Source organism: Rhincodon typus, chromosome 31 (genome assembly GCF_021869965.1).
Source record: "Rhincodon typus isolate 14 chromosome 31, sRhiTyp1.1, whole genome shotgun sequence".
Taxonomy (NCBI): domain Eukaryota; kingdom Metazoa; phylum Chordata; class Chondrichthyes; order Orectolobiformes; family Rhincodontidae; genus Rhincodon; species Rhincodon typus.
Genome location: NC_063362.1, coordinates 14,043,175 through 14,052,544, shown reverse-complemented (window position 1 = coordinate 14,052,544; position 9,370 = coordinate 14,043,175). Strand labels below are relative to the sequence as shown.

At 39.8% G+C, this 9,370-nt stretch overlaps 1 protein-coding gene across 1 annotated transcript in view; it reads left to right on the top strand.

Moving 5' to 3' along the window:
* The first annotated feature begins 1,628 nt into the window (after positions 1–1,628).
* The window catches only part of LOC109919991 (MORN repeat-containing protein 1), a 202,374-nt gene continuing 194,632 nt past the window's right edge, over positions 1,629–9,370 (top strand). Inside the window, exons 1-5 of the mRNA XM_048615161.1 lie at positions 1,629–1,758; positions 3,619–3,690; positions 5,907–6,005; positions 7,249–7,359; positions 7,518–7,608. Coding sequence (XP_048471118.1) covers positions 1,680–1,758; positions 3,619–3,690; positions 5,907–6,005; positions 7,249–7,359; positions 7,518–7,608 — 452 coding nt within the window. The 5' untranslated portion in view covers positions 1,629–1,679. The remainder of the gene's footprint in view (positions 1,759–3,618; positions 3,691–5,906; positions 6,006–7,248; positions 7,360–7,517; positions 7,609–9,370) is intronic.

Here is a 9,370-nt window from a genome sequence, read left to right as displayed (position 1 = left end):
TTGTACAGGGTGTAAAGGTATGAAAGAATTAAAGCTGAAGAGTGCCTTAAGTATCACTCACCATCATGAAGTTATAAGGACATGGTGGCAGAACAAGGTAAGATATTGAAGAGGTAAGCATATCAACTGGGTCTTCATCATTGTTTCTGTATCATAATAATAATAATAACTTGTATGTAGTTGTTACCGTGCAATAAACTATATTTAGTCAAGATAGGAGCCTCTTGTTAAACTACCTGTGATTTCCTTCACTAGACCAAACAGTCCCTGTAGATCCCTACCAGGAAGGAGAAAAAGATGACAGCAAATCCATCAGATAGCTCAAATAACATGATGCACAGTAGTGAGGATTCATCTTATACATCTAAAAGCTTAATATTATAGATAGAGCTCGGGGGAGGTCATTTGATCTATAGGGTCTGTAGCAATCAAAGAAATGCTACCCTGTCTAATCCAACCTTTCAACTCTTGGTCCGTAGTCCCACCAGATTGTTTAAAAATCCAACAAGGGCTTTTCCTTCAATCTATCACACTTTCAGGCAGTAAGTTCCAGATCCCCAACAATCTCTGGTTGAAAAATATTCTCAACTCCCTTCAAATCATTTGACTAATTGCTTTAAATTTATGCCCTCTGGGCTACTTACTTCTCTGCTAAGGGAAATATATTGTTCCTATCCATTCGATTTAGGCTCCTCAGTTCTAAATACCTCAATTAAATCTCCCATAAGTTTATTCTGCTCCGAAGACAACAAACCCTGTCTAACAAATCTTTTCAAATACCTAAAATTTTCTATTCGTGGCAATATTGTGAATCTCTCTTGTATTCTCTGCAGTCTGATTACACCTGGTTTATTTGTAAAAGGATAAAGAATTATGTTAAAATATGCAAGATGATGAACCACTGGAGCCCATGATTGGGAAAGCAGGAGTTCTGGAGTTGGAACATAAAGAAAGAGGGCTGAGCAAGACACAGATTTGGAGCTCATATGGCGAATTTTACTGGGGAGTTTGGATCCAGATTTGTGCTTTGGCCTTGTGCAGTCGGGAGCAGATATAGAATATTGCATTTGAAAAGCATGTTGAGGCCAATCAAAGATCAGATGTGGTGGTTATATGCCTTCCTAATAGCATTGCCGACTTAAGTTGACATATTCCTGCAGATTTAATCAAATGATCTTTTAGCCCAAAATACTTTCCACTTATTCTGACATTTGTATAAATAAACAAGTATTTCAGGAAAAGAAAACTTTTTATTTTGCAAATGCCGCAGTGATTTGTCAATGAATTGCTTCCAGCAATATCCAGTGATTTTTTTTATAATTCTTAGAGAATTTAGGACTATCTGGGGGGGATCCTAGTGCGATGAGGTTTCCACCAACGAACAAGGAGCTGACAGAAGACATTTATCTGAGATTAACAGGACTCATTCAGCACAATGTCCCTTTACACCCCCTGTCCTTCCAATTGGATGCGCTAAGATTCCTCTACTGGAGTATGAACAGTGACCTATAGGTGGCGAATGTAATGGGAGGATCATTTCTCTGGCACCACCTTCTGCGACCATCTTGCTGTGGCCGTTTGTTCGGAGCTTTGGACCCGCTGGAAACTCCAAATCGCCATTGGTGGGTTTCCCCTAGCAACGGTGACAGTGGCTCGACCAATGGGTGGCCCCGTTATTGATGCCGGGCCGCTATGCGATGGAGGTAGCACCGGCTCCTGGTCGTTATGTCGGGGATGTGAAGCAACAGCTGCGGGACGGTGAGGAGCCGGAGTCGGCCGGTTAAATGGGGCAGTGATATGGGCTGGTTAATGGGGTAATACCTCCAGAGAGTACAGTGCTGATGGGCAGTTGTGTTGCTGCTCGTTTTATTTTGTTTCACGTCTCTGGTTGCTGTAATGTGTCAGGCGTGTTAGCTCAGTGGGCAGTGGTCAACCTGCTCGTTATATCGTTGCAAGACAGTTTAAACAATGTGCAAGATATGGAGAATCAATAGCAAACTAAACTGTTTACTTTGATATAATGTACACATATCAAAGTGGATGCTGTTTCACTTCTCCCTCCTTAATGAATATATTTCATTCAATTAGTCTTTGTTATAGAAAACTTCTCAAACTCAGACCAGGATGGTTTAAGGTTCTTTCCCAAATTCCAAAACTTCGAGTCAAGAAACAAGATTTCCTTTTAGGGATAGGAAACCAATGATTAAATTAGATCTGTAAATGAACAGAAAATAAAAATGTATACTGTATCAATTTTGAACGTTATGAAGTATATATATATATATATATATATATATTCATTAAGGAGGGAGAAGTGAAACAGCATCCACTTGTGGCCCTGTGTACATTATATCAAAGTAAACAGTTTAGTTTGCTATTGATTCTCCATATCTTGCACATTGTTTAAACTGTCTTGCAACGATATAACGAGCAGGTTGACCACTGCCCACTGAGCTAACACGCCTGACACTTTACAGCAACCAGAGACGTGAAACAAAATAAAACGAGCAGCAACACAACTGCCCAAACATTAACTCTGTTTTCTCCTTCACAGATGCTGCCAGACCTGCTGAGCTTTTCCAGCAACTTTGTTTTTGTTCCTGATTTACAGCATCCACAGTTCTTTTGGTTTTTAATTTTTGCCCTTGATGTTCAATTGAATATTTCCCTCCATCGGACTTGTCTGATTGACTGTAATTCAGACCTGAACTGGTTTCAGGCACAACATGTGTAGAAGGAATTCTCTATTTGTGTCCCAACCACATCACGACAACAATTTTAAAAAATTGATGTTTCAACAATTCACCCCCTTCTCTTTATTACAATGTTTCCTTAACCGAAGGGAAAAAAAAGTAGAGTGAATGGGGACAAAGTATCAAAGTCCTTCTTCATTTTCCACTCATTTAAATGCCAGTTAGGATACACAGATGTTAGCAACAGAAATCAAATTAACAGAAGTGTCTCCTTTCCAATTGCAAAAATAATAAATGTCAAATTATACTTCAAAGAGAATGTATTATACCAAAATATGTTGCTGTGTCTGTTGTGGACTCCCAATTGTTCTGATACCCAGGAAAGCCTCTGGTGTATAGGCTGACAACATGTGCTCTCTCTTCAGAGAGACCCAAGCATGGAAATAGTTGTGGAAGAGACTGGCAGTTGGTCTGAAGAACCTCCTTGACTGCTTGCTGCCTGGACCTGTTCAGCTCGACCAAGGAGCAATTCTCATGAGGAGATCCTTTGATTTGCTTCCCCCTTAATTATAGACAGCCAAAGTGCAGGAATGTAATTTTTTTCCATAAATTAAAGAGCAGTCCAGGTGGAAGAGGGGTTGGAGCCTCATTCCACCAGTTTCCAAACTTCAAGTGAACCTCAAGTTTGTAAACCTTTGTCCCAGTGGCAATAGGTGTCAGTATATCACGTCTCTTATGATGTTAGTTACATATTCCTAGGTGTCATCTGGGTAACTTTATGCTGTCTGCATGTAATTGGAAATTTTTTTGTAAGTTTCAGACTTTAGCTCAGAATGAAATACTTTTTGATTATTTTGCTGTTGTAATTATTTGGGGAAATTCAACCTTTGTAACCAACCAGAACATTGTTTTTTATTTCTTCCAGGGTTTGGTCTGTATGTTTATCCAAACAGCTTTTATCAGTATGAGGGAGAATGGAAAAATGGGAAAAAACATGGTAAGTTATTCACATGCTGCTGTCTGAAGTATAACATCCATTGTATATTGTCAAACAAAGAAAGAGCTTGCATTTGGAAGTCAACTTCCCAAATCTTGAAGTTTCTGAAAGCCCTTAGAGCCAATGAGTCACTTTTGAAGTGGAGACCCCTGATTTAACACAGGAAAGAGGGCAGCAAGTAATAATGACCAGATAATCTATTCCAGTGATGTTGGATGAAACATAAATATTGCCCAGGAGATTGGAAAGCAAATCCTCACTCTTTTTCATAATCGTACTGCAGGATCTTTTATGTCTAGTTATGGTGGTTTGGTGTCTCGTTCGAAAGGCAATATTTCTGATACTGCTGCATTCCTTCAGTTCTGCACCAGAGTCAGCCTAGATTTTTTGTGCTGGTCTCTGAAGCGGGGCTTCAAACCCACAATCTTCTAACTCAGAGGCTAGTATGCCACCACCTGAGCAGCGCTGATATCTGTAAAATGGTATACTTTTATAAATTTGTTTCTCTTTATATGCCTTCTCATAGAGTCATAGAGATGTATAGCACGGAAACAGACCAAGACAGGTCCAATTCGTCCATGCCGACCAGATATCCTAAATTAGTCTAGGCCCGTTTGCCAGCATTTGGCCCAAATCCTCTAAATGCTTCCTATTCATATACCCATCCAGATGCCTTTTAAATATTGTGATTGTACCAGCCTCCATCACTTCCTCTGGCAGCTCTTTTCATACATGCGCCACCCTCTGTGTGGAAAAAGTTGCCGCTTAGGTCCCTCTTAAATCTTTACCCTTTCACCCTAAACCTATGTCGTCTAGTTTTGGACTCCCCTACCCTGGGGAAAATAACTTGGCTATTCACCTTATCCATGTCCCTCATGATTTTACAAACCTCTAAAGGTCAACCCTCAACCTCTGATGCTCCAGGGAAAACAGTCCCAGCCTATTCGACCTCTCCCTACAGCTCAAACCCTCCAACCCTGGCAACATCCTTGTAAATTTTTTCTGCACCTTTGCAAGTTTCACAACATCCTTCTTCTAGCAGGGAGACCAGAACTGAATGCAGTGTTCCAAAAGTGGCTAACCAATGTCTCGTAGAACTACAACATGACTTCGCAACTCCTGTACTCAATGCACTGACCAATAACAGCAAGCATACTGAATGTCTTCTTCACTATCCTGTCTACCTGTGAATCCACCTGCCACAAACTATGAACCTGCACCCCAAGGTCTCTTTGGTCAGCAACACTGCCAGGACCTTACCATTAAGTGTATAGGTCCTGCCCTGATTTGCCTTACCAAAATGCAAGATCTCACATTTATCTAAATTAAACTCCATCTGTCACTCCTTGGCCCATTGGCCCATCTGATCAAGGTCCCGTTGTACTGTGAGGTAACCTCCTTCGCTGTCCATTATACCACCAATTTTGAAATACTTTAAATTATTAGATAAATTCATATGCGATGATTCCAGAAAATAATATTGAAATGTAGCACTGGGTCACAGGAAAGTACAAGTACATAGTTTTGATTTTTGCTTAATATTTTTTAGTTTGATAGGGAAAAGAGACTAGATAGTTGATACCTATAATTGCTTTTGACCCTATGGTGCATAATATACCTAAATTCAAAGTCACATCACAGACTACAGTGACAGGGTTTTCTCCAGTTTAGATTCTTTAAACTCCTTTCTATTTCCCGCAAACTTGCATTACCACTTCTGTTGACTCCACTAAGGAGCATAAACTGTTATTGATATTGTTCTTGTTGAGCTCAGGCACACTTTCCATACACTATTGCTCTTTCGATTCTCAGCTTTTGGATTTTCATATTTAATTTTGGAGCCTTAATAAAAGACTACAACCCAACATTTTCGTTTCAATCCATAATTGTCCAAATCATTGATATTCCCAGACATAATTTGTAGATTGCTCAAAACATATGATGGGCACTACTTGCTGAGAACTGTCACAATATGACCCTGACCCTATGTTATAGTTAATTTAAAACTGGGTTACAATCTTTGTCTCCTGTTTTCTTACTCCTAGGTAATGTCTATGTCCAAGCAAACCTTTTTTAAAGAGCAAGGCAGATCTGTTTTTTCATTGTTTGCTGTCAATATTCTGTGATTTGTAAACAGGTCACACAATTCAAATTTGTACTGTCTGGCCCAGACTGACAAGAAAGGCTGTGATTGATTTTATTTTTGGCTATACTAGGTATTGGGAAGTTTCTCATGAAGGATGGAAGTTACTATGAAGGAGAGTTTGTGAATGGAGAAATAGAAGGGAATGGTATCCGGTACTGGGCTTCCTCAGGTATGAACACTCCTCATGTTACTATCTGTTAAATTGATCTTTTCACAGATGGTTTTAAACACAACATCTTTTAGAAGAAAATATAATTTAGCAAGTTAAGATCTTGGGGAATTGAGCAAGTGAGCTTGTTATGTGTCATTTTCACTTCAGTGATTTCATACACCCAATTAAAAATTTTTGTACATTATTACAATTTGTGTTTCTGAACAATTTAAAATTAATGTCTTTGTTTCCTGCACAGACTTTGTGCCCTTAATTTATTTCTTTGTTTGTAAATGTTTAAGTTCTTCTTGGACCATTCCTATTAACCCCATCCTTTGTTTAATGTTGATTAAGTATTAGTATTATTGCTGCTTCAGCTGATCGTCAAAAACTTGCATGTATATTGTACTTTTAATCTATTAAGACATCCCAGAGAACTTCACACGAACACTATCAAACATCATTTGACACCTTTCCACATAAAGGATATATCAGGGTTGATGATTAAAATCTTGGGAGATAGGTTTTGAGGGGCATCTTAAAAGAGGTAATTTATGGATAAGCTTAGGGCCTGGGAAGTTGTGGTCACAGCCAGCAATGATGAAGAATTAAATTTGCTGTCATATGAGAGGCCGGAATTATGTGAGTGCAGAGTTCACAGAAGAATTTGAAAAGAAGGAATAAAGTTTTAAAACAGCTGCTGTTAACAGACAGAGAGGCAACGTGGGTCAAAGGTACAATGGTGATGAGTGACTAGGACTTGGTGCAAGTTAGGTAACAAGCAGCAGAACTTTAGCTGAACTCACATTTAATGAGTCACAATGATCCCATTTGGCTTAGTGAAGAAAGTTTTATCAGTAGATATGCTGGGCCAGTGATAACGATTGTATAGAGGTGGAAGCAGGTGATCATTTCACAGTTCATTGTGAATAATTTTCTCAGTGTGTCCCTTGTGAAAAGTGCCTGGACGTGGATATTGGATAAGGTTGGGGGTTGGGTTTCTCTGTGATGGCCTGTGATGAACAGCCTGCTTGTAAATTTATTATCTTGGCTCATACGTAAGTAGTAGATGCTCAGCCCCTTTGTGAAGGAAGAACATGCAGTTATATGCAGCACTTCACACAAACAATGGCTGCTTAATGAGGTAGAGAGGGCACGCGGCTCTTTGAAGCAATTCCTAGCAAAGATTCGATACCTGAAGGAAAAGGAGTGGAGAAACTTAAACATAATCAAAATGTGAAATGCTTTTTAATTTTTATAGGAAATGAATATTGTGGACAGTTCTCACAGGGAGAGCTCAATGGATTTGGAGTGATGAAGTACTTTGATGGTGCTCGGTATGAAGGAGAGTTTCAGTATGGCAGCCGAACAGGTGAATGTAATTTTGTCTGTTTTTTTTTAATCCATGTGCAGCCTGCCTGTTGAACTTCACATTGTATCTTATGACATTCGCTATAACCATAGAACCAGAGGCTGACCTTCTGCTTGTTACTTATAGAATGTGTAAGTCTACCTTAATTCTTTGTCTAGGACATGGAGCGCTGATAGATAAAGAGGGCCAAGTGTACCGAGGCTCCTTTCACAACAATAAGAAACAAGGAGAAGGAGAAATGCACTATAAGTAAGTGAAACCTAGAACTGAGATTCTGATATTTTTATAATCAACCTTTTCAGAGTTGTTAATATATGGCTCTGGAGCAGGTGGGACTTGAATCTAGGTCTGATGCTTTTGTCAAGTCCTCCCGAGTTAGTGAGGCAGTATTTATACATGTGCAGAATAAATCCCACACCTGTTTCCAGCTTCATCCACTTATTTTCTTATCTTCTTATTTTCCTTTAACTCATCTTCCACCCACTGAATTTTGAAAGTCCGAAAATATTATGTACAGTGCTGCATTGAATATGTATCATAGAAACAGCCCATTCAGCTCAACCGGTCCATGCTGGTGTTTATCCTTTACATAAGCTGCCTCACTCCTTACTTCATCCTACCCTAACAACATATTTTACTGTCCGGAAAATCCCATGGAAAAACTTTTTGAAAATGGTAATGGAAAATCCAAAATCTTAAAAATGGTAGCTGAGAGGGGAAAATGTTCCCAATATTTTTGAGGGGAAATCTCTCCCCTCATTGTTCAATCAAATCTGAAATGTGACTCTCTGGGCAAGGTACCAGATTGTGATAAGCTCCATAAAGTGTAGTTCATCTGGGACTCTGTGCTTTCAGAAGTGAAGAAAGCATTCGGTATGCTTGCTTTTATTGGTCAGTGCATTGAGTATAGGAATTGGAAGGTCATGTTGCAGCTGTACAGGACATTGGTTAGGTCACATTTGGAATACTGCATGTAATTCTGGTCTCCCTGCTATTGAACAATGTTGTGAAACTTGAAATGGTTCAGAAAAGATTCACAAGGATATTGCCAGGATTGGAGGGTTCGAGGGAGAGGCTGAATAGGCTGGGGCTATTTTCCCTAGAGCATCAGAGGCTGAGGGGTGAACTTAGAGAGGTTTACAAAATCATGAGAGGCATGGATAGGGTGAATAGCCAAGGTGTTTTCCCGGGGGGTGGGCAAGTCCAAAACTAGAGGGCATAGGTTTAAGGTGAGAGCAGAAAGATTTACAAGGGACCTAAGGGGCAACATTTTCACGCAGCGGGTGGAGCATGTATGGAATGAGCTGCCAGAAGAAGTGGTGGAGGCTGGTACAAGTACAACATTTAAAAAGGCATTTAGATGGGTACATGAGTAGGAAGGGTTTAGAGGGATGGGGCCAAATGCTGGCAAATGGGACTAGATTAGTTTAGTATATCTGGACAGCATGGATGAGCTGGACCGAAGGGTCTGTTTCCATGCTGTACACCTTTATGACTCTATAAGAGGACAGGAATGGATTAGACTGTCAGAAAACTGTCAGAGAAACTTGGCCTCTGTTCTCATTGCACACAGAACACAGAGAAGAGGGCACAGCACCCTGCAGATGATGAACTGTAAAAATCAATTAATGAGGAAAAGGATTGCTTTGACAAGGACTAATGACTCTTGTACTGCTGGGTTAGAAAGTCTTTGTTGCTCCATCAATACAAATTCCATTCTGTCAAATCTCAAGTGGATTCTTTTGTGAAGGATTTCATTAATATGCCCGCTTGCAGTTACTCATCTATACATAGTCATGTTTTCATGACCTTGTGCTCTTGTTTCATGGTGGTGCCTTGCTCATAAACATTGCCTGCCTTCTTTCAAACATCTTCCTTATAACTTTAATATATCCATTTTGTTTTCATTGGCTTTGATTGTCTGACTCTCCCTGTGTTTAAACAGTACTGTTCAGTCACTGTCTATGCTGAGTTGGCTAACCTTTGACTGGGTTGGAGGCAGGGGATCTAT